The sequence below is a fragment of the Lolium perenne genome, chromosome 4 (assembly GCF_019359855.2).
Source record: "Lolium perenne isolate Kyuss_39 chromosome 4, Kyuss_2.0, whole genome shotgun sequence".
NCBI lineage: Eukaryota > Viridiplantae > Streptophyta > Magnoliopsida > Poales > Poaceae > Lolium > Lolium perenne.
Window position 1 is genome coordinate 104,341,231 of NC_067247.2, and position 24,470 is coordinate 104,365,700.

At 44.2% G+C, this 24,470-nt stretch overlaps 2 protein-coding genes and 1 non-coding gene across 3 annotated transcripts; 2 read left to right on the forward strand and 1 right to left on the reverse strand.

Annotated features, from left to right (window-relative positions):
* Positions 1 to 573: 573 nt before the first annotated feature.
* Positions 574 to 3,355, forward strand: LOC127293525 (ADP-ribosylation factor-like protein 2). The gene is made up of 5 exons (XM_051323166.1): positions 574 to 732; positions 846 to 956; positions 1,839 to 2,001; positions 2,452 to 2,532; positions 3,058 to 3,355. The coding sequence occupies exons 1-5, from the start codon at positions 668 to 670 to the stop codon at positions 3,193 to 3,195; spliced, it is 558 nt and encodes a 185-aa protein (XP_051179126.1). The 5' UTR covers positions 574 to 667; the 3' UTR covers positions 3,196 to 3,355.
* Positions 3,356 to 8,034: 4,679 nt separating this feature from the next.
* LOC127293526 (glycine-rich RNA-binding protein) lies at positions 8,035 to 8,975 on the reverse strand. The gene is made up of 2 exons (XM_051323167.2): positions 8,776 to 8,975; positions 8,035 to 8,621 (listed from the first exon to the last, which is right to left on the reverse strand). The coding sequence occupies exons 1-2, from the start codon at positions 8,878 to 8,880 to the stop codon at positions 8,268 to 8,270; spliced, it is 459 nt and encodes a 152-aa protein (XP_051179127.1). The 5' UTR covers positions 8,881 to 8,975; the 3' UTR covers positions 8,035 to 8,267.
* Positions 8,976 to 13,716: 4,741 nt separating this feature from the next.
* Positions 13,717 to 13,789, forward strand: TRNAR-CCU (transfer RNA arginine (anticodon CCU)). Its single transcript has one exon. It is a non-coding gene; the product is annotated as a tRNA-Arg (tRNA).
* The last annotated feature ends 10,681 nt before the right edge of the window (positions 13,790 to 24,470 follow it).

The window sequence follows — 24,470 nt, forward strand, 5'->3', positions numbered from 1 at the left end:
GGGGCCGCCTCGGCTTCTCCTTCGCGCGCCTCCTCACGTGCTACCCGATGCACGAAAGCACGCGGGCACTTCCGTGCCGCCCGCTTCCAAGCATCGTCGGAGCGCGCCAGCCTCGCGCGGTCCGCCTCCGACCGTACACCCGGTGCATGCGGTGCTAGCTTCCCGCCGCCGATTCGGCCCCCTCCCCTACCTACGCGTCTTAAGCGCCCCATTGCGGACGGAGGGGTGGTGGTGGCAGCGGCGGCGGATTTGCTCGCCGGAGAAGAGGGAGGCGGCAGCGGATGGAGCGGTAGCGGCGAAGCGGAGTAGGGTTTGGAAACCGAACTCCCCTCTGCGACCCGTTTAATACGGGACGACCGCCGAGTTTCTCGGACCCCCAAACTCATTTTATGCGCCAGGCCGCGAGTTCAGGCTCCGTTCTGGCCCACTTTCGATCAGAACCCGTAAACTTGCCGGACTTTTTCGGTTTCAGCCCGTTTTACGGCTTTGTTAGAGTTGTCTAATAAGAGTGAACTTTCGGATGATCAGTTACTGTCTTGGATTTTCTCAAAAAAAAAAAGTTACTGTCTTGGATCGACTCATCCTGTTCCTCCTCTCCGAAAAAGGGTAACCCCCTGTTTCTCTCTCGTCCTAGGGAGGAAATCCCAGAGCCTCGCGCGCCTCCAAGATGGGGCTGCTCAGCCTCATCCGGAAGATCAAGCGCAAGGAGAAGGAGATGCGCATTCTCATGGTGTATGTTCCCTCCATTTCTCCCGATTCTTAGTTCTGGATCTAGTAGGACTTGTGCAGTTGGTTTATTTATCCCTAGTTGCTGATTCCGTCCGAGGTTTACGGGTTCTTCTCAGGGGTCTGGACAACTCAGGGAAGACAACGATCGTGCTCAAGATCAATGGGGAGGACACGAGCGTCATCAGCCCCACCCTCGGCTTCAACATCAAGGCCATCAAGTACCACAAGTCTGTCCCTGTTCCTTTCTGTCTCTTTCTAACCCGTTGGTTCAGTGTCCGCTCGTCCATTGTGAATTTGTGATGCAGTATCATGTAATGGGTTGCAAGCTGCATCAGTTGATGTAGTTTCGTGATCATGTTCTTCTGTTCATTCGTTTTCCATTTTCCACCATAGTTTAGATGATTTTTCGTGCTTTTCTCAGTTTTCTGTGGGGTTCATCAGATATAGATATAACATAGGTTATCTCTCAACGCCAGTTTAGTGATTGCAAATTTCTTAAGACAGCCTTACAGGCTAAAGCAGGTCACATGTTGGAAACTAAATCATGTAACTTTGAACTCTTCCACTGGGTAATTAATATATAAGGACAAAATATTACCGCAATGGAGAAATTTGGCAAATGCTGCAACACAGTCCTCAGGTGTGATGACATCAGATAAACATTTCACTGGCATTACTCTAGAATCCTGAAATAAAAATGCACATACTAGTCTAGTTAGTTGATACTGCAGTTTTGCCTGTTGCCCCATCAGAAAATGGAAATCTTGTGCTTCCTTTTCATTTTCTCTGCACCAGCATGCCTATTAGCAGTAGTATAGAGGAGTGCACGGGATTTACATGTCAAGAGATAGGCTCAACATAAAAAAAAATAGATGCCAAGTGGCTGATTCCAGTTGGCAACTTGTCATGAGTTCAGCCTATCTGGTTAAGTAATTTGCAAGTTCTGCTGAGCTTGCAATTTTTTTTTGTTTAAAGCACTCGTGATTTTAGCATGTTGTGTTGAACTGGTGACAACATCCCTTGTCATTTGCCAATACACTAGCCACTCTGTGGGTATTAGCACACGTGAAACTTCTTGCTGATTTATATTATATTTGGTGATTTGGCAGGTACTCCTTGAACATTTGGGATGTTGGGGGACAGAAGACTATCAGGTCTTATTGGAGGAATTACTTTGAGCAGACTGATGGACTAGTTTGGGTAGTTGATAGTTCAGATATCCGAAGGCTTGATGATTGCCGTGCTGAACTCCACAATCTCTTGAAGGAAGAGGTACTACTTCTGGGGCACTAAGAGACAGTGATGATTTCTGTCCTTCAAAGTTCACAATTTCTATTATTTTGCATATTTTCCGGGTACTAGCATTGAAAGATTACTGCTAAACAGTACGGAAAAGAATGAGTAGGATATCCCTTTTCTTTAGTTTTAGGGACATCTGTTGATTAATTGGTGACTTGGAAAACATATCCTATTGGATTATCATGGCTTTTATGGACAATGTGACAATGGGTATCACTATGAGTCAATTTTGATTCTCGGCTCACATGTTCTACTGAACTAGATCACACTGCTACCGAACAGAACCACTCTATGAATTGTTCACTCTGTTGATAGTTCAAATGCAGCAGCAGCTATGGAAAATACCCATCTTTCTGCCACTCTATCCTAGAAATTTCAGTTTTTTGGACTGTTCTTATTGATTCTTGAATTTTGATTGAACAGAGACTAGTCGGAGCTTCATTGTTGGTGTTTGCAAACAAGCAAGACATTCAAGGTGCTCTTCAACCCGCAGAAATTGCTAAGGTTAGCAAACTTGTGCCATACAAGTAGGATCTTTGTGATAATCTGTAACATGTTTTTCCAGTAGTTGGGTTACAAACATCTGTTGCATGTCATCTGTCCCGTTGTTTTCTGCTACAATAACTTTGAAGAACTCGTTTATACTCGTATTGTATCATTTTTTAATTTTTTTTTCATGTTTGGCAAAGTCCTGCTGACTCAATTATTTATACATTAGCCTTCATTGACCCAAATAATATGTAAGATGAGTGCAGTTATCCTTGGTTATGCCCCAAAAAATAGATGATCGGAATTGGCTACTTACTCGATGGTTGTTGACGTCCAGTTCTGAGTCTCTTAGTTACCTCAGTTTCAGATTCAGCATGTATAGGTTATATAAAGTATTTTGGACACTTCACAGCAATTCGTGGGCAGAATAGGACTGCTAACCTGTATTCCGGGGTTTAATCACTGAGTGACTCGGGTCAGGAATTCTTTCCTTTGCTCGTGATGGTGTGTTACTAATCGATCTTAAACACTTTCTGTCAGATCCTGAATTTGGACGCCATGGACAGAAGCAGACACTGGCGGATCGTAGGCTGCAGTGCCTACACCGGAGAGGGGCTCCTTGATGGTTTCGACTGGCTGGTTCAGGACGTTGCTTCTCGGATCTACGTTCTGGACTGATTCATCATTGCTTCCCGCAACATAGGAAGCGGTTGGAAAGCGACTGTATCTTTACCCATTCGCTGTATATCAAATATCAGTGCACTTAACTAAAAATATATCTATATCACTCTGGGCAATAAAGTGGGGTGATGGCTTTCCATTTGCATCAAAATATAAACATCTTGGCCTCAACTTGGAACATAAATATCAATGGAACTGGCATAAAACGAGTAGTGTTCAAGGCAGAAAAATCGTGTTCCTCTTTTTCATTTCTTCTGTAACAGCATGCCTATTCGCACTAGTAGAGGAATGCAAGGGATTTACATGCCAAGAGATAGGTTCCTAACAGGACAAAAAAGAAAAATTGATGCCAAATGGCTGAATCAAGTTGGCAACTTGTCATGAGTTCAGGATTTCTGGTTAAGTAACTTACAACTTTCTGGTGATAACATCCTTGTCATTTGCCAAAACACTAGGTTTAGCCACTCTGTGGGTATTGCCGCAGGTGAAACTTCTTAATGATTTATATTTGTTGGTTTGGCAGATATTCCTTGAACATTTGGGATGTTAGGGGACATAAGGCTATCTGGTATTATTGGAGGAATTACTTTGAGCGGACCGATGGTCTAGTTTGGGTAGTTGATAGTTCAGATATCGGAGGCTTGGTGATTGTCGTGCTGAACTCCACAATCTCTTGAAGGAAGAGGTACTACTTCTGGGGCAGTAAGAGACAAGTGATGATATCACTCCTTCAAAGTTTTGCAATGTGTATTACTTTGCAGATTTTCTGAATACTAGCACTGGAAGTGTTGCAGTGTCATGCTATGACAATGATGATTGCCAGTAAGTACATAAATTTGATAAGTCCGGCGTCGTTTTGCTTTTGACTTAGGGCCCTCTATTGATTTCTTGATAGTTCAAATGCAGCTCTATCCCAGGAATTTCAGTTATTTGGACTGTTCTTAGTGATTCTTGAATTTTCATTGAACAGAGACTAGATGGAGCTTCATTGCTGACGTTTACACATAAGCAAGACATTCCAGGTGCACTTAAACCAGTAGAGATTGCTAAGGATAGCAAACTTGTGCCATACATGTATAGTGGAATCTAACATGTTTTTTCCTGGACTTGGGCTACAAAATATCTGATGGGTGTCATCAATCCCATTGTTTTTTCCAGGATAATTTTGCACCACTAGTGTATAGTCATATCATTCTTTCCCTATATTTCAAAATTGTTATTGTGGTTTTTGGAAAAGTCATATACAGTAGACATTAACCTTCATGGAGCAAAAATTATGTTATAGACATTACCCTCAGTCATGCCCAGAAATAGATGATCAGAGTTTTCTACACACTAGATGGTTTTCCGTGTCCATTGTGATCAGTTGTGAGTTCCTTGTTTACCTCAGATTAAGATTCAGAGCCTCTAAATTCAGACGTATGCAATTCCTATCCCCACTTCTCTGTAATTCAAACACTTGTACGAAAGCATGCTTCATGTACAAATATTTGATCTGAGGTGAATGACTTGGCAACTAAACAGATCACTGAGTCGTTCAGGAAACTGATGTTTAGATCGCTTTTCCATTCGTCATGGATACATGTGAGGCTGATACAGATCTTTACACGCTTGCTTTCAGATATGTAGATACACTTGCTTTCAAATCCTGAATTTGGACTCATGGACACTAGGCTGTAGCGCCTTCACGGTTTCAAACTTTCAAGTGGCTGGTTCAGGATGTCGCATCTCGGATCTGCTTTCTGGAGTAACACGCTGTTGGCATATGCATCCGGCGATATACAAAGCAGATAGAAAGAGATTGTATCTTATAAAGAATTCGCTCTGCATCAAAGAAACAATGCACTTTCTGAATTCAAATACAATGGGCGTCCATTTGCATTAGAACATCAACAACTTGCCGAAAATAGCCAAAAATATCAACGCACAAGGCACAAAACAAGCAACGAAGGCACAAAGATGTCCCGACACGGAGGGGTGCAAACAGAACTAGGCCCACTCATTTTCTCATTTCTTCCTCGGGACGGTAGCGAACAGAACACGGTGGTAACAGGAACAGTAGCACAAACACCTCATGGTAACCATAATCATCTCAAACCCAAAGTGATGGAGTGAGACCTAGGATACTCTGGGAGCGATAACATGAAACACACAACAGATAACTAGGATAACTAGCCACGAGGGGGCCCACCGTTCAGTTCCTCCAGTTGCGACCGGAGTCACTCCCACCGTGGGAGTAACCGCCACCATAGCCGCCTTCTGTTAATTAATTGGTGACTTGAAAAAAATCGCTTACAATACAACAGTGGGAATTATTATGAGTTAAATTGTGACTTTCAACTTGAATGATGTACTGAACTAGGCCATACTACTAATGAACGGAACAACTCCATAAATTTTCCACTATGTTGATAGTTCAGATGTTGCTATAGAAAAATACCCATCTCTTCGTCACTCTATCCTGGGAATTTCAGTTTGTTCAACTTTTTTTTTGTTTATTCTTGAATTTTGATTGAACAAAGACTAGTAGAAGATTCATTACTGGTGTTTGCAAATAAGCATGACATTTAAGGCGCTCTTAAATCCATGGAAATTGCTAAGGTTAGCAAAATTGTGCCCTAACATGCATAGTAGAATCTGTGTGATGATCTCTAGCATGCTTTTCATGAACTTGGGCTGCAAACTTCTGATGGATGTCATCAATCCTGCTGCTCTGTGCTCAATAATTTTGCATTACTAGTTTATACTCGTATTACATCATTCCTGTCCTATATTTCAAATTTGTCAGATTTCGCAAGTCTTAAAATTAGCCTTCATGGACACAAAATAACATATAAGATGAGTGCAGTTACCCTCAATTATGCCCCCAGAAATAGATGATCGGATTTTTCTAGTACTAAATGGTTGTCGATGTCTATTTGTGATCATTTGTGAAAGTTTCTGACTTACCTCAGATTCGGATTCAGCACCTATAGGCTATATAACAAAATTCTGAAGTGGTCAATTCCTAGTTCTCTAGTTGTATATCACACGCTTGTACTGAAGCATGCTTCATGTACAAATGGTTGGTCTGAGACTCTGAGGTCAATGCATGCAGAAGTAACTACTTTGATGAACTACAGGGTTGTTGTTGTTCGACGAAATAACAGTAATTTGTGAGCATAATAGGAGTATATAGGACAGCTAGCTATGCTTGGTGTTTGATCACTTTGGATAAGGAAATCGATGTTAGATCTCTTTCCATCGTTGGCGTGTGAGTGTCCATCTTACACACTTGCTTTCAGGTTCTGAATTTGTACGCCATGGACGGAAGTAGACACTGGCAAATTGTAGGCTGCAGCGCGCCTACATACGAGAGGGTCTCCTCGAAGGTTTCGACTGGCTTGTTCAGGACATCGCTTCTCGGATTTATGTTCTGGACGGCTTGTTCAGGACATCGCTTCTCGGATTTATGTTCTGGACTGATACGTTACATTTGCAAAAATGCTTCCGGCAATATACAAAGCGGTCGGAAAGCAATTGCATCTTTACCTTTTTGCTGTATATCAAAATATTATCACACTTTATTGATAACTTTGGGGAATAAAAGTGGTGTGATGACTTTCCATTTGCATCAGAAATTCAGGATATCAACAACTTGGCACCACCAACCTGCACCAGAATATCAGCGGACCGTGCACAAAAAGAGTAGCGTTCAAGGCACAAAGACAGATGTAGACACAGCAAGAATATAGTAAATGAACTTGAACTATCCATCGCTTTGCCACTCTATGCTAGGAATTTCAGCATTTTTGAGTGTTCTTATTGATTTTGATTTTTTTTTATTGAACAGAGACTAGTCGGAGCTTCATTGTTGGTGTTTACAAGTAAGCAAGACATTCAAGGTGCACGTAAACCCTGCCAATACATGTATAGTAGAATCTATGTAAGGAACTAACATGTCTGTACTGAACTTGGGCTAAAAAAATCTAATGGATGTCATCAATCTCGTTGGTTTGTGCTACAGTAATTTCCAATAGTAGTTTACATTGATATCTCATAACTATTGCCCTATATTTCGAATTTTTGTTGTCAGATTTGGCAATTATTTAGACATTATCCTTCACGGAAACACAAAATGCTACTCCCGCTGCTGAGAAATTTGCAATACTCTACTTCACAGAGGAGTATAATTTTTGTGTACCCTACTTCATATTTTGTTGAGAAATATGGTGTTCAAAGTTTAAGATACGGAGTAGAAACATTGGAGGCCTTGTAGTCCCGGGAGCAGAGAGTACCTAGAGCCATGCCCCCACAAATAGATTTATCAGAATTTTCTAAATACGAGATAGCTGTTTGTGACCAGTTGTGAGTTTCGTTGGTCACCCCAGATCCAGATTCAGATTGATCACCTGTTTGTCCAAATGACTGCAGGACCTTTAATCCTGATTTAGTACCAAGTGATCAGCTGTGATTTTCTAGTCACCTAAGATGCAGATTCATCACCTATAGTGTATAACTAAATTAAGATGTAATTCTCAGTTCTCTTGTTGAAATCTCTTTCAGCTAGTCATGGAAGGGATAGTAGACCTTACAAAATTCGCTTTGCAAATCTTGATTTGGACTACTTCTTTCCCCAGTCCTCGGATCAACCAAAAACTAATTCGCCATTTGAGAAAAGTAGAATTGATGGAACACAAAAAGCATTCTATCTTTTACCCGTTCGCTGCGTATCAGGATATCACTTTGAGCATACAGAAGCAGGATTATCCATCTTGCATTGCCAGTCCATTTGCATCAGACAAGACTGAAGTTGAACCAAACATATCAAAGCAAGCAGACGAGGACGAACGGAGATGCGAACAGAACCAGGCCCACTCATTTTCTCATTTCAGTTTCTCGGTGATGATAGCGAACAGAACAGTGACACGGGAACACGATGGTAACACAGACACCTAATGGTAGCCATAATCGTCTCAAACCCTAAGCGATGGAGAGAGACCTAGGATACTCTCTGGGGGCGGGGCGATAACAAAGAAACACAAAGGGGTAGGATAGCTAGGATAACTGGCCACTCGTGGCCCCACCATTCAGTTCCTCCAGTTGCCGCCAGAGTCGCCGCCGCCGCCGCCGCGGGAGTAGCCGCCGCCGCCGCCGCCATAGCCGCCCTCACGGCCCTGGCCGTAGCCGCCGCCGCCGCCGCCGTAGCCGCCACCGCCGCCCTCGCGACGCTGGCCGTAGCCGCCGCCTCCGGAGCCGCCGCCCCTGTAGCCGCCGCCTCCGCCGCCGCCGCCGGAGCGGGACTGGGCCTCGTTGACGGTGATGTTGCGGCCGTCCAGGTCCTGGCCGTTCATCCCCTCGATGGCGTTCTTCATCGACTCGGAGCTCGAGAAGGTGACGAAGCCGAAGCCGCGGGAACGTCCCGTCTCCCTGTCGTTGATGATCTGCGCAAGCAAAACGGGGGATACAGTCAGATCTCGGGACTCAGATCTATGATTCCTCTAGGTCGAGTAGCAGATCTATCTCAGATCCATCTCCTCACAAAATACATGGATCTATCGCAAGCAGAACCCGTGCAAAAGAGATCGGGAGTGTTACCTTGCAGTCGGTGATCTCGCCGAACTGGGAGAAGGCCTGCTCGAGGGACTGGTCGTTGGTGGCCCAGGCGAGGCCGCCGACGAAGCAACGGTACTCTTCCGCCATCTCTTCCTGCCGCTAAACCCTAACGAACCGGAACCGAGGACTGAGGACTAGCGAGGGGGAGGAGAAGCCAGCCCACCTCTATGAAAGCACGAGGAGTCAAGGTCGGCCTGCCCCCCGATTTTATAGGCCGCGCGGCGCCACGGGGGGGACGTCGTGATCGGATCCGACGGTTGCCTTGCCTTGAGATCAGGGTTTTCTGGGAGGGGCGAGATATTTTCTGCCGTCCTTGATGGGCTCGAGGAGTTTTCTAAGTTTCTGGGCCAGCCCACGATTGGAGGGAAAAAAGAGAAGATATTTTCGGCCGGGGAGGGAGCGTATAGGGAGTCTAGGGTTTGCGTTCTCGTTTCTCGCGATGCCACCAACCCCCACTTGCTTGATCGGGTCAGGGGGGGCCCTCTCTCCTCCATCACGAGCCGACATCGAACGGCCGAATGACTCAGCAGCTCGGAGATATTTTCAGGTTTCCGTTTTTCTAGTTTTCTCAATTTTAGGTCTAAAACTTGAATTGTGTAAATTTTTGCGAAAATTAATTATTGTGTACTTTCTCTCCTCTATTTTATCTACATTCTAGACAAAATATTTATTCTATACTTATTTTTATTTTAGCTTTTTAATCACATATAAAACGAACCAGTCTTGCTTTTTCGTATTTTTTCTATTTGATGTCATTACTTTCATTGTACTCCGTATCTTGGATTTGGTTGAATTAGTACTAATAAATATATTATTATGTCTATTTTTTTTCTACGATGCAGACTAAATCAGACCCGAACAAGTATTCGACACTGGCTCATTTATATTTAATCCAATATATTTTCTAGAGAAAATCCCAAAGGACCATTTAACCATTCATGCATATCAAGACCCTTGTGGCGGTGATCGTGGCCGCACGACAGTGGGGACTCCAGGTCAGAAGTTTCAGTCTCTTGTCCTCGAATTCTTGAACTCCGTTGTGTCGTTCTCCCCCTCCTTCCTCCTCTCGCTCGCCTCCACGTGCAGTGTCTAGATCACTCCCCCATTCTGTTTTGCTTGTTCTTTCGACATGTTGCGCCGAGAACCTCATCAACCACTTCCTTTATGCTCCGCATGAGTGCCTCGTGGTCACACTAGAGGAAGAAAATGACCTTGTTACTAGGTTCGCAAGCTCAAATGTTGGCAGATTCAATCGCTGGTGGATGCGGATCAAACTGGGTTCCTGTCTGGGCGTCGCATTTCGGAGAACATTGTCTATGCGGCTGACCTCCTCCGTTGTTGTCATTCGCGCAGAGCGTCAACCATTGTTTTTAAAATTGACTTCCGGAAAGCGTTCGACTCGGTTAACTGGGAGAGCCTCCTTTCCATCCTTAGGGCCCGCGGCTTCGACGACCGTTAGTGCGGCTGGATGGATGATATTCTTCGCTCGGGTCTCACGGCTGTCCTTCTTAACGGGGTACCCGGGGACTGGATCCGCTGCAGGAACGGCCTGCGTCAGGAGGATCCTCTCTCCCCTTACATGTTCATCCTCGTGGCCGATGTGCTCCAGCGCCTGATCCGTCAGGCCTAGGCTAGAGGCTCCATGTCCCACCCCCTTGCCTCAGACATCCCCTGTCCCGTCTTGCAGTACGCCGAGGACACTCTGATTCTTTGCAAAGCCTCCACCAGCGCTGCTGCCTACATCCGCCAGGTGCTGGAGGACTTTGCCGCCGCAACTGGTCTGGCCATCAACTTCCATAAATCCTGCTTCGTTCCAATGAATGTCCCTCCACCTGAGGCTGCTGACATGGCTGCTACCCTTGGGTGTCCCATCTCCTCCTTTCCCAGTCTTATCTTGGGATCCCCCTCTCCCCCACCAAACTCCCCAGCTCGGCTTTCGCTCCTCTTCTCCTCTCTTTTGACCGTCGTCTCTCGGGTTGGCACGCTTACCTGTTGTCTTCGGGGGGGAGGCTCGTTTTGTGTAATGCGGTTCTGAATAATCTTGCTACTTACTTTATGTGCTCGTACTTGCTACCGCGTGGTGTTATTGACAGTATAGATAAGAGACGCCGAGCGTTTTTCTGGACCGGGAAGGATTCTTGCTCTGGGGCTCGTTGTTTAAACGCTTGGGATAAGGTTGTTTTGTCTAAGCATGAGGGCGGTTTCGGCGTCAAGGATCTCCACCGACAGAACAGGTGCTTGCTACTCAACTTTGTCCATCAACTTCACCAACCTATTTTGCTCCCTTGGAAATCTTGGTTCTTTGCTCACATAGGTCGCGATTTGGTGGAGCTCTCGAAGGCCCCCTCATTCCCGGAGAAGATTGTCCGGGAATGCCTTCCCCTGTACCGCGCCATTACTCGGGTCGCGATCGGGGATGGATGCTCCACGTCCTACTGGTTGGACAAGTGGATGTCGGGCAGTCTGCTTGTAGAGCGCTTCCCCGCTCTCTTCTCCCACTGCACCCGCCAGCACGCCTCGGTGGCCACCGTGTCTCCTCATTCGATGGAGGAGGGACCGATCCACCTATCTACACAAGAAATTTTGGATTCCCCCAAGTTTTCCTTTGTGGATTTTGGAACCCTAGATCTCATTTTGTGGAGGTCCTTGTTGAGAGTGCATCTAGAGGCGCTTGGTGTTGTACTAGCTCTAGATGATGTTGTGAGCCTCCAAGTTGTATGTGGAGTCTTTCCCCAACCTTGTGTGAAGGTTAGTCGCCCCGGCCGACCTTGCTTAGTGGAGAAGTGCGTACACCTTGGTGGTATACTCACAGGGGAAGAAGGTGACGCCTTTGTGGCGGTTGCTAGCCTTCGTGGCACCACACCTTTCCAACGTAGACGTACTTCCCTTGGGAAGAAACTACGGGAAACATCTTGCGCGTCCCGTCTCCATTCGGTCTGGTTTTATCGTTTCCTTTACCTTGTACTCTTTACTTGTTGTTACCTTGCTCCTACCCGTTCACATGGGAATTTAGGTTTTCCCATGTTATACATACATTGGTCGCTTCATATATCATTGGATATGTGGAATATGTATGTTTATAGTGGTGTTTTGGAACATGGGAGCATATGCTCCCTATATTTTGAAATGCAGCTTACACATATTTTAAATTTCAAAAAAATTGAAACAAAAAATTCGCACGTAGATCTTCACGTGCTACGCGCTCACAAAGTCGTTTCATAAAAAATGAACTTATCATGTGACGTGTGTAAAAACGACAAAATTCAGTGTTGAAAACAATGCTTTTCACAGGATAAGTTTTCTCTTTTTTACATAGGCCACACGATATATTATTTTTTCATGAAACTTGACGCATACACATATATTATGGAGATGTACATGTAGAATTTTTTGTCAAAATTTTTCCACACTTCAAAATATGTTTTGTTGGTAGAGGGAGCATACGCACCCGGGAGTCGAATTGAATTTCCAGTGTTTATAGTAGCTGCATAACAGATGCAAACTTATAGAAGATATATGCAATGTGCAATATGAGAAGAGCCCGACCTTATAGGATATTAATAACACTTGGACAAGCAAGCTTACTTTGGTTCCTCATGCAAAAGCTCTCAATATTTTCGTTGGAGAACCTTGGATAGTTAATATATATATATGGCTCTAACTAGTCCTGTACAATATTACCACATTTCGCAAAGATAGAACTGAAAAAAGTTCTTATTGGATATCAATTTCCATAACTCATTTCGGACGCATGCGCCTTTAGTATCTCAAATGGGCACACACTCGTGCAATCAAACTCTTGGTCGTCATGGATAGTGCATGAAGAGATAGATCCAACATACTAGATAGGAGGGTACATAGAAGCATGAACAACATACTAGATATCGTGATCCGACATCCATATGTGTTTGATTACAAAAATTATTTCGATGAGAAAAGCAAAATAAGTTTGGGACACATTCACCTATTTTGGACAAATATATATGAAACAATGATGACATACAACATCTAGAAAATACGCAATATGTTGGCAATGAAGTTTTGAAGAAAGGAATATGTTCATCAAATAACATAGTATATGTTTCAGATAAATTTGTCTGAAAATAAGAAATATAAATAAAGAAATATAAATCACCAAATAATAAAACTTCCGAGGTACAAAAAAAAAGTTGCCATCGATACTTGTTGAACTCAGGTTACTAGATTGAAAATCCAATGTCCTAACCTACTAGAGCATTGGACCTCTGATTGTACAATTTTATTGAATTTCTCTACTTATAATCATGGAAAACCATAGGCGATGTTTATGCTACCTTACCTGTGTTATTCTCTTTCTTTTCCAAAATTATTCCTGCATCACGGACTGCATTAGTGGTGGGGTAAAATTTAGCGAAGCATCCATCACGTTACAGACGGTTCAGCTGATGGCCGTAGAGTCAATTTCAAAAAAATCAAACAAAGGATGTGAGAACGGTGATGCATACAAAGTTTGCTTAGCAAGCAAGGAGGGCGATGAATCGGAGCTACTGGATGCATGGGAGGATCACCAAATCGCTGAAGGGGAAGATGCCACTTGTTTGAACTGACAAATGGTTAACCCTTAGATATGAGGATTTGGGCACTCGTGAGAGGCACAGATATCATCGGAGGAAGCCAGCGAATACCATACCAAGGCGACTGCTGTATGGTCAAGGCAACTGCATTATAACTAGTACCAACATATCTTTTGTGAGACGACAATTCAAAATTCCTAAGATTTCCGAGAAATTCCGGGGCCAGCGAGAAATCGGAAAATGGGACCTCCGTATAAGAAAAATAAATGTACGGTGTTCAGTTTTAAAAAAAATGTATTGTGTTGTGCAGCACATCCAATTTCACCACGCGGATTAACAAATAACTAATGTCTTAATCATGGAACGTAAAGCGCCTGTAGCTCAGTGGATAGAGCGTCCGTTTCCTAAGCGGAAGGCCGTAGGTTCGACCCCTACCTGGCGCGATACATTTTCTTGAGTTTTTTTGCCCATGATGAACATCCCACTCACTCCCGCTGGTAGCAGAGCATCATATGTTTTGATGTAACATGTTTGATTGTGGACAACATCCCTGGGAGGCTGGGACCAAGAAGGTTAATTAAATTTGTCGTCAACACTAAAAAAATTCTTTCTTAATTTCTTGAATTCAACACTAAAAAATTCTTGAATTCCGGAGGAGGTTGGTACCCAAAACTTTTTCGGAGAAATTAGAAATGATGGTGGAAAGATGAAGAATGAAGCTTCTGCTGATAAACGAAATAATTGATATTAAATTAGTGTGGTTATTTGAATCTTTCATTCCTTGAGCTGCAATTACTGTCATGTGATCTCTCGAAATAGGCTTTCGCCCCGCTTTATAAATAAAGCAACGATCATACATGGATTCACACACACGGAAAGTGCCGGGGCAGCAGCAAAAACATGCCCAACAAGAAAAAAGATACAACTCGAAGACAACACACACAACGTCTAGCGACGAAGCAAGACTGCAGCCCTCCACCATGCCGCCCTCTGAACTTGCCCTACCAAGCCACTTCTTGAGTCAAAGATCCTCGAGCACCAAGGCAGCACCTTCAAGAAGGAAGGCGACGTCGTGACGCCGCTGCTGCCCGGGCCAGCAAGCTGGTCCTAGGGTTTCCCCCGGCACTCGGCAGGGAATGGAGAGGAAAGAAACCACGACGCCCTCAAAGGAGGAAGGACGACACCCACAGGCGCCGCCGCGTCGGTGCCAGCCATGCCAGCAGGGATTTCTCCCGTTCCTCCAACACCCAAACCCATAGCCATAGGATCTTGACCAAGAAGCCCCGAGGCACCGCCAGGTCCAAACCACTAGGTCTAGCACTAGCGCACACGTGCACAGGCCAGAGGACGGAACAGCAGTGGAGCGACAAACAGGTCAGGCGCAGCCTCCGTTTAGCTCGGGCCCAAAAGGCCCGCAAAGCATCACCCAGACCTAGGCCCGCCTGGCCCGGGTCCGACGTGCACGCTCGAGGACGCCGCCGACCCGCCGTCGTCCTACCACCCCCACGCCCGCCCGATCTGTAGCACGAGTATCAACCGGCGGATCTGGCCAGATCTGGCCAACTGTCATGTGATCCAACCTCGCTACACACCCATCCCGCCCGCCGGTGCAGTCTTTGTGCTGGATCTCAAAATTTAGGACGTAGGTTATCCACATTATTTTCCACAAGTCCAGATCTATCAACCTCTAAACTCGGAGATAAGGGGAGACCTAGACGGACGCGTTTGGACATCCGTTTTTTTTTATTTGGGTCGTCTCCCGGACATGTGGATACGTGCGGACGGTCGTGACTCATTTTGCTCCCCAACGGTGCGACCCAAAATCAACACCTCTTTTTTCCTTCTTTTTTTTTCTTGCTAAAAATCAAATCTCCAGCTACAGTGAAGCATGAGAAGATCCTCCACGGAGCTCAATCCAGGCACGCCGGGCATGCTCGCCACGCTGCTGCCGATGCTGCTCTGCGCCGCGTCTGTGCCTGCACCCGTGCTCGCGTGTCGAGGCGCGCACGGCTGTGCTCGCGGCGAGCTCCGCCGCGTCCCGGCAGGCCACACCCGTGGCTCGCGCGGCCGGCTCCGCCCCCGCCCGTGGCCGGCGCCATCCCCGCCCGTGCCCGCGAGCTCTGCCCACGCCCGTTCGTCGCCGTCCGTCACCCAAGCTCGACGCGGGCACGGCCCCGTCCGTCGCCGCGGGCGCTGCCCAAGCTCGACGCGAGCGCGGCCCCGTCCGCTGATACGTCTCAAACGTATCTATAATTTCTTATGTTCCATGCTAGTTATATGACAATACTCACATGTTTTATATACACTTTATATCATTTTGATGCATTTTCCGGCACTAACCTATTAACAAGATGCCGAAGCGCCAGTTCCTGTTTTCTGCTGTTTTTGGTTTCAGAAATCCTACACAGGAAATATTCTCGGAATTGGACGAAACACAAGCCCACGGTCTTATTTTCCACGGAGCCTTCCAGAAGTCCGAAGAGGAGACGAAGAGGGGCGACGAGGCGGCCACACCCTAGGGGGGCGCGGCCCCACCTCTGGTCGCGCCGCCCTATGGGGTGGGCCCCTCGAGCGTTCCCCGACTCTGCCCCTTCGCCTATTTAATCTCTCCGTCGCGAAAACCCTATGACCGAGAGCCACGATACGAGAAAAGTCCCAGAGACACCGCCGCCGCCAATCCCATCTCGGGGGATTCTGGAGATCGCCTCCGGCACCCTGCCGGAGAGGGGAATCATCACCGGAGGACTCTACATCATCATGCCCGCCTCCGGATTGATGCGTGAGTAGTTCATCCTTGTACTATGGGTCCATAGCAGTAGCTAGATGGTTGTCTTCTCCTCTTGTGCTATCATGTTTAGATCTTGTGAGCTGCCTATCATGATCAAGATCATCTATTTGTAATGCTACATGTTGTGTTTGTGGGGATCCGATGAATATGGAATACTACGTCAAGTTCATTAATTGATCTATCATATATGTGTTGTTTATGATCTTGCATGCTCTCCGTTGCTAGTAGAGGCTCTGGCCAAGTTGATACTTGTGACTCCAAGAGGGAGTATTTATGCTCGATAGTGGGTTCATGCCTCCATTGAATGGGGACAAGGATGAAAGTTCTAAGGTTGTGGATGTGTGATACGTCTCCGACGTATCGATAATTTCTTATGTTCCATGCCACATTATTGATGTTATCTACATGTTTTATGCACACTTTATGTCATATTCGTGCATTTTCTGGAACTAACCTATTAACAAGATGCCGAAGTGCCGATTCTTGTCATTTCTGCTGTTTTTGGTTTCAGAAATCCTAGTAACGAAATATTCTCGGAATTGGACGAAATCAACGCCCAGGGTCCTATTTTGCCACGAAGCTTCCAGAAGTCCGAAGAGGAGACGAAGTGGGGCCACGAGGTGCCCAGACCCTAGGGCGGCGCGGCCCTGTGGTGTGGGGCCCTCGTGCCGCCTCCTGACCTGCCCTTCCGCCTACTTAAAGCCTCCGTTGTGAAACCCCCAGTACCGAGAGCCACGATACGGAAAACCTTCCAGAGACGCCGCCGCCGCCGATCCCATCTCGGGGGATCCAGGAGATCGCCTCCGGCACCCTGCCGGAGAGGGGAATCATCTCCCGGAGGACTCTACGCCGCCATGGTCGCCTCCGGAGTGATGTGTGAGTAGTCTACCCCTGGACTATGGGTCCATAGCAGTAGCTAGATGGTTGTCTTCTCCCCATTGTGCTTCATTGTCGGATCTTGTGAGCTGCCTAACATGATCAAGATCATCTATCTGTAATTCTATATGTTGCGTTTGTTGGGATCCGATGAATAGAGAATACTTGTTATGTTGATTATCAAAGTTATGTCTATGTGTTGTTTATGATCTTGCATGCTCTCCGTTACTAGTAGATGCTCTGGCCAAGTAGATGCTTGTAACTCCAAGAGGGAGTATTTATGCTCGATAGTGGGTTCATGCCTCCATTGATATCTCGGGGACAAGGATGTAAAGTTCTAAGGTTGTGGATGTGCTGTTGCCACTAGGGATAAAACATTAGTGCTATGTTCAAGGATGTAGTTACTAGTTACATTACGCGCAATACTTAATGCAATTGTCTCGTTGTTAGCAACTTAATACCGGAGGGTTCGGATGATAACACGAAGGTGGACTTTTTAGGCATAGATGCATCTTTGGATGGCGGTCTATGTACTTTGTCGTAATGCCCAATTAAATCTCACTATACTCATCATAATATGTATGTGCATGGTCATGCCCTCTTTATTTGTCAATTGCCCAACTGTAATTTGTTCACCCAACATGCTGTTTATCTTATGGGAGAGACACCTCTAGTGAACTGTGGACCCCGGTCCAATTCTCTATACTGAAATACAATCCCATCGCAATACTTGTTCTATCGTTTTCTGCAAACAATCATCTTCCACACAATACGGTTAATCCTTTGTTACGACAAGCCGGTGAGATTGACAACCTCACTGTTTCGTTGGGGCAAAGTACTTTGGTTATGTTGTGCAGGTTCCACGTTGGCGCCGGAATCTCTGGTGTTGCGCCGCACTACATCCCGCCGCCATCAACCTTCAACGTGCTTCTTGCCTCCTACTGGTTCGATTAAACCTTGGTTTCTTACTAAGGGAAACTTGCCGCTGTGCGCATCACACCTTCCTCTTGGGGTTCCCAACGGACGTGTCAACCACACGCATCAAGCAAATTTCTGGCGCCGTTGCCGGGGAGATCAAGACACGCTGCAAGGGGAGTCTCCACTTCTCAATCTCTTTACTTTGTTTTTGTCTTGCTTAGTTTTATTTACTACTTTGTTTGCTGCACTAAATCAAAATACAAAAAAATTAGTTGCTAGTTTTACTTTATTTGCTATCTTGTTTGCTATATCAAAAACACAAAAAAATTAGTTACTTGCATTTACTTTACTTATTTCATCATGTTTCCTCCTAAGTTTGTTCTTAAAGATGTACCGGTAGGCCGAGGGTCTATCCTTGGAAAAGACAATATAGAAGATTTTTTCACTCATATTAGTACGGTCGAAGATTTTGAAGATAGACACTTGGTAGAACTTGCTCCCACTTATGAAATTGCTGTTGCTTCTTTAGTACACGCATTAGAAGCTAGATTTGTTAATCTTAATCCTGTGATTCAACATATGTTTCTTACACTCAGTGATATGGAAGAAGGAGAAAAGAAAGATTTTGTATTAGAAACCCTTCTTAAAGAATTTGGGGGAATAGCGAGAGAAGCTAGAAAAGTCTTCACTAAATATAATATGCTAGGCTCTTATACCAACTTTGCCAGTACCCTTGAGAGGATGGAAAAGGATAGACAAAAGTACACTAATGAAGTTAATTATGAGGGGGATATTAAAACATCAATACCGTGCAAACTCTTGGGAATGTGTGAGGCACAAGAAAAGAATTTTGATTGGATTGTTCCTGAAGATTTGTTTGATGAGAGTAGCAAGCCCAAGACTAGTGAAAAGGGAGCCTCTGAAACTTACATAGAAAAGATAAGATGCATAGTTGAGAAAAATCCACACCCCGCTGTAGAAGTACCACCCTCTGATAATACTTGATACACACTTTCTGCGCCTAGCTGAAAGGCGTTAAAGAAAAGCGCTTATGGGAGACAACACATGTTTTTACCTACAGCACTTTGTTTTTATTTTGTGTCTTGGAAGTTGTTTACTACTGTAGCAACCTCTCCTTATCTTAGTTTAGTGTTTTGTTGTGCCAAGTAAAGTCGTTGATAGAAAAGTTCATACTAGATTTGGATTACTGCGCAGAAACAGATTTCTTTGCTGTCACGAATCTGGGCTGTTTTCAATGATCAAGAGAGGAGTATGATGCAACATGATCAAGGAGAGTGAAAGCTCTAAGCTTGGGGATGCCCCGGTGGTTCACCCCTGCATATTCTAAGAAGACTCAAGCGTCTAAGCTTGGGGATGCCCAAGGCATCCCCTTCTTCATCGACAACATTATCAGGTTCCTCCCCTGAAACTATATTTTTATTCCATCACATCTTATGTGCTTTTCTTGGAGCGTCGGTTTGTTTTTTGTTTTGTTTGAATAAAATGGATCCTAGCATTCACTTTATGGGAGAGAGACACGCTCTGCTGTAGCATATGGACAAGTATGTCCTTAGTTTCTACTCATAGTATTCATGGCGAAGTTTCTCCTTCGTTAAATTGTTATATGGTTGGAATTGGAAAATGATACATGTAGTAATTGCTATTAATGTCTTGGGTAATGTGATACTTGGCAATTGTTGTGCTCATGTTTAAGCTCTTGCATCATATGCTTTGCACCCATTAATGAAGAAATACATAGAGCATGCTAAAATTTGGTTTGCATACTTGGTTTCTCTAAGGTCTAGATAATTTCTAGTATTGAGTTTGAACAACAAGGAAGACGGTGTAGAGTCTTATAATGTTTTCAATATGTCTTTTATGTGAGTTTTGCTGCACCGGTTCATCCTTGTGTTTGTTTCAAATAAGCCTTGCTAGCCTAAACCTTGTATCGAGAGGGAATACTTCTCATGCATCCAAAATACTTGAGCCAACCACTATGCCATTTGTGTCCACCATACCTACCTACTACATGGTATTTTCCGCCATTCCAAAGTAAATTTCTTGAGTGCTACCTTTAAAATTCCATCATTCACCTTTGCAATATATAGCTCATGGGACAAATAGCTTAAAAACTATTGTGGTATTGAATATGTAATTATGCACTTTATCTCTTATTAAGTTGCTTGTTGTGCGATAATCATGTTCACTGGGGACGCCATCAACTACTCTTTGTTGAATTTCATGTGAGTTGCTATGCATGTTCGTCTTGTCTGAAGTAAGAGCGATCTACCACCCTATGGTTAAGCATGCATATTGTTAGAGAAGAACATTGGGCCGCTAACTAAAGCCATGATCCATGGTGGAAGTTTCAGTTTTGGACATATATCCTCAATCTCATATGAGAAAATTATTAATTGTTGTTACATGCTGATGTCTACTTTCCCCCTCCTTTCCTGTAGACAGTGTTGGGCCTCCAAGAGCAGAGGTTTGTAGAACAGCAGCAAGTTTTCCCTTAAGTGGATCACCCAAGGTTTATCGAACTCAGGGAGGAAGAGGTCAAAGATATCCCTCTCATGCAACCCTGCAACCACAAAGCAAGAAGTCTCTTGTGTCCCCAACACACCTAATAGGTGCACTAGTTCGGCGAAGAGATAGTGAAATACAGGTGGTATGAATATATATGAGCAGTAGCAACGGTGCCAGAAAATAACTTGCTGGCGTGTAGTTGATGGTGGTAGTATTGCGGCAGTAGTAACACAGTGAAACAGTAAACAAGCAGTAGTAACGCAGCAGTATTTAGGAACAAGGCCTAGGGATTGCACTTTCACTAGTGGACACTCTCAATATTGATCACATAACAGAATAGATAAATGCATACTCTACACTTTTGTTGGATGATGAACACATTGCGTAGGATTACACGAACCCTCAATGCCGGAGTTAACAAGCTCCACAATAATGCTCATATTTTAGTAACCTTTAGTGTAAGATAGATCAAAAGACTAAACCAAGTACTAGCATAGCATGCACACTGTCACCTTCATGCATATGTAGGAGGAATAGATCACATCAATATTATCATAGCAATAGTTAACTTCGCAATCTACAAGAGTTCATGATCATAGCATAAACCAAGTACTAACACGGTGCACACACTGTCACCTTTACACACGTGCAGGAGAAATAGAACTACTTTAATAACTTTGCTAGAGTAGCACATAGATAAATTGTGATACAAACTCATATGAATCTCAATCATGTAAAGCAGCTCATGAGATTATTGTATTGAGGTACATGGGAGAGAGATGAACCACATAGCTACCGGTACAGCCCCGAGCCTCGATGGAGAACTACTCCCTCCTCATGGGAGTAGCAGCGGTGATGAAGATGGCGGTGGAGATGGCAGCGGTGTCGATGGAGAAGCCTTCCGGGGGCACTTCCCCGTTCCGGCAGCGTGCCGGAACAGAGACTCTGTCCCCGGATCTTGGCGTCACGATGGCGGCGGCTCGGAAGGTTTCTGTGGGTTTCGTCGAACGCCTCAGGGTTTCTGATCCAGGGGCTTTATATAGGCGAAGAGGCGGCGCAGGAGGGCTGACAGGGGGGCCAAACTATAGGGCGGCGCGGCCCCCCCCTCTGGCCGCGCCAGCCTGTAGTTTGGTGGGCCTGTGGCCCCCCTCTGACCTCTCTGGTGTGTTCTGGATGCTTCCGGGGATTCTAAGATCTTTGGCGTTGATTTCGTCCGATTCCGAGAATATTTCGTTACTAGGATTTCTGAAACCAAAAACAGCAGAAAACAGAACGGCACTTCGGCATCTTGTTAATAGGTTAGTTCCAGAAAATGCACGAATATGACATAAAGTGTGCATAAAACATGTAGATAACATCAATAATGTGGCATGGAACATAAGAAATTATCGATACGTCGGAGACGTATCAGCATCCCCAAGCTTAGTTCTGCTCGTCCCGAGCAGGTAAAACGATAACACAGATAATTTCTGGAGTGACATGCCATCATAACCTTGATCAAACTATTTGTAAAGCATATGTAGTGAATGCAGCGATCAAAACAATGTATATGACATGAGTAAACAAGTGAATCATAAAGCAAAGACTTTTCATGAATAGCACTTCAAGACAAGCATCAATAAGTCTTGCATAAGAGTTAACTCATAAAGCAATAATTCAAAGTAAAGGCATTGAAGCAACACAAAAGAAGATTAAGTTTCAGCGGTTGCTTTCAACTTGTAACATGTATATCTCATGGATATTGTCAACATAGAGTAACATAATAAGTGCAATAAGCAAGTATGTAGGAATCAATGCACAGTTCACACAAGTGTTTGCTTCTTGAGGTGGAGAGAAATAGGTGAACTGACTCAACATTGAAAAGTAGAAGAATGGTCCTCCATAGAGGAAAAGCATCGATTGCTATATTTGTGCTAGAGCCTTGATTTTGAAAACATGAAACAATTTTGTCAACGGTAGTAATAAAGCATATGCATCATGTAAATTATATCTTATAAGTTGCAAGCCTCATGCATAGTGTACTAATAGTGCCCGCACCTTGTCCTAATTAGCTTGGACTACCGGGTCATCACAATGCATTGTTTTTACCAAGTGTCACAAAGGGGTACCTCTATGCCGCCTGTACAAAGGTCTAAGGAGAAAGCTCGCATTGGATTTCTCGCTATTGATTATTCTTCAACTTAGACATCCATACCGGGACAACATAGACAACAGATAATGGACTCCTCTTTTATGCATAAGCATATAACAACAATTAATAATTTTCTCATTTGAGATTTGAGGATTGTTGTCCAAAACTGAAACTTCCACCATGGATCATGGCTTTAGTTAGCGGCCCAATGTTCTTCTCTAACATATGCATGCTTAACCATAAGGTGGTAGATATCTCTTACTTCAGACAAGACGGACATGCATAGCAACTCACATGAAATTCAACAATGAATAGTTGATGGCGTCCCCAGTGAACATGGTTATCGCACAACAAGCAACTTAATAAGAGATAAAGTGCATAATTACATATTCAATACCACAATAGTTTTTAAGCTATTTGTCCCATGAGCTATATATTGCAAAGGTGAATGATGGAATTTTAAAGGTAGCACTCAAGCAATTTACTTTGGAATGGCGGAAAAATACCATGTAGTAGGTAGGTATGGTGGACACAAATGGCATAGTGGTTGGCTCAAGTATTTTGGATGCATGAGAAGTATTCCCTCTCGATACAAGGTTTAGGCTAGCAAGGCTTATTTGAAACAAACACAAGGATGAACCGGTGCAGCAAAACTCACATAAAAGACATATTGAAAACATTATAAGACTCTACACCGTCTTCCTTGTTGTTCAAACTCAATACTAGAAATTATCTAGACCTTAGAGAGACCAATTATGCAAACCAAATTTTAGCATGCTCTATGTATTTCTTCATTAATGGGTGCAAAGCATATGATGCAAGAGCTTAATCATGAGCACAACAATTGCCAAGTATCACATTACCCAAGACATTAATAGCAATTACTACATGTATCATTTTCCAATTCCAACCATATAACAATTTAACGAAGGAGAAACTTCGCCATGAATACTATGAGTAGAAACCAAGGACATACTTGTCCATATGCTACAGCGGAGCGTGTCTCTCTCCCACACAAGCATGATGTAATCCAATTTATTCAAACACAAACAAAAACAAAAACAAACAGACGCTCCAAGTAAAGTACATAAGATGTGACGGAATAAAAATATAGTTTCAGGGGAGGAACCTGATAATGTTTTCGATGAAGAAGGGGATGCCTTGGGCATCCCCAAGCTTAGACGCTTGAGTCTTCTTAATATATGCAGGGGTGAACCACCGGGGCATCCCCAAGCTTAGAGCTTTCACTCTCCTTGATCATGTTGCATCATACTCCTCTCTTGATCCTTGAAAACTTCCTCCACACCAAACTCGAAACAACTCATTAGAGGGTTAGTGCGCAATAAAAATTAACATATTCAGAGGTGACACAATCATTCTTAACACTTCTGGACATTGCATAATGCTACTGGACATTAGTGGATCAAAGAAATTTATCCAACATAGCAAAAGAGGCAATGCGAAATAAAAGGCAGAATCTGTCAAAACAGAACAGTTCGTATTGACGAATTTTAAAATGGCACCAGACTTGCTCAAATGAAAATGCTCAAATTGAATGAAAGTTGCGTACATATCTGAGGATCATGCACGTAAATTGGCTTAATTTTCTGAGCTACCTACAGGGAGGTGGACCCAGATTCGTGACAGCAAAGAAATCTGGAACTGCGCAGTAATCCAAATCTAGTACTTACTTTTCTATCAACGGCTTTACTTGGCACAACAAAACACAAAACTAAGATAAGGAGAGGTTGCTACAGTAGTAAACAACTTCCAAGACACAAATATAAAACAAAGTACTGTAGCAAAATAACACATGGGTTATCTAGTTCTTTCTTTATAGCCATTAAGATGGGCTCAGTAGTTTTAATGATGCACTCGCAAGAAA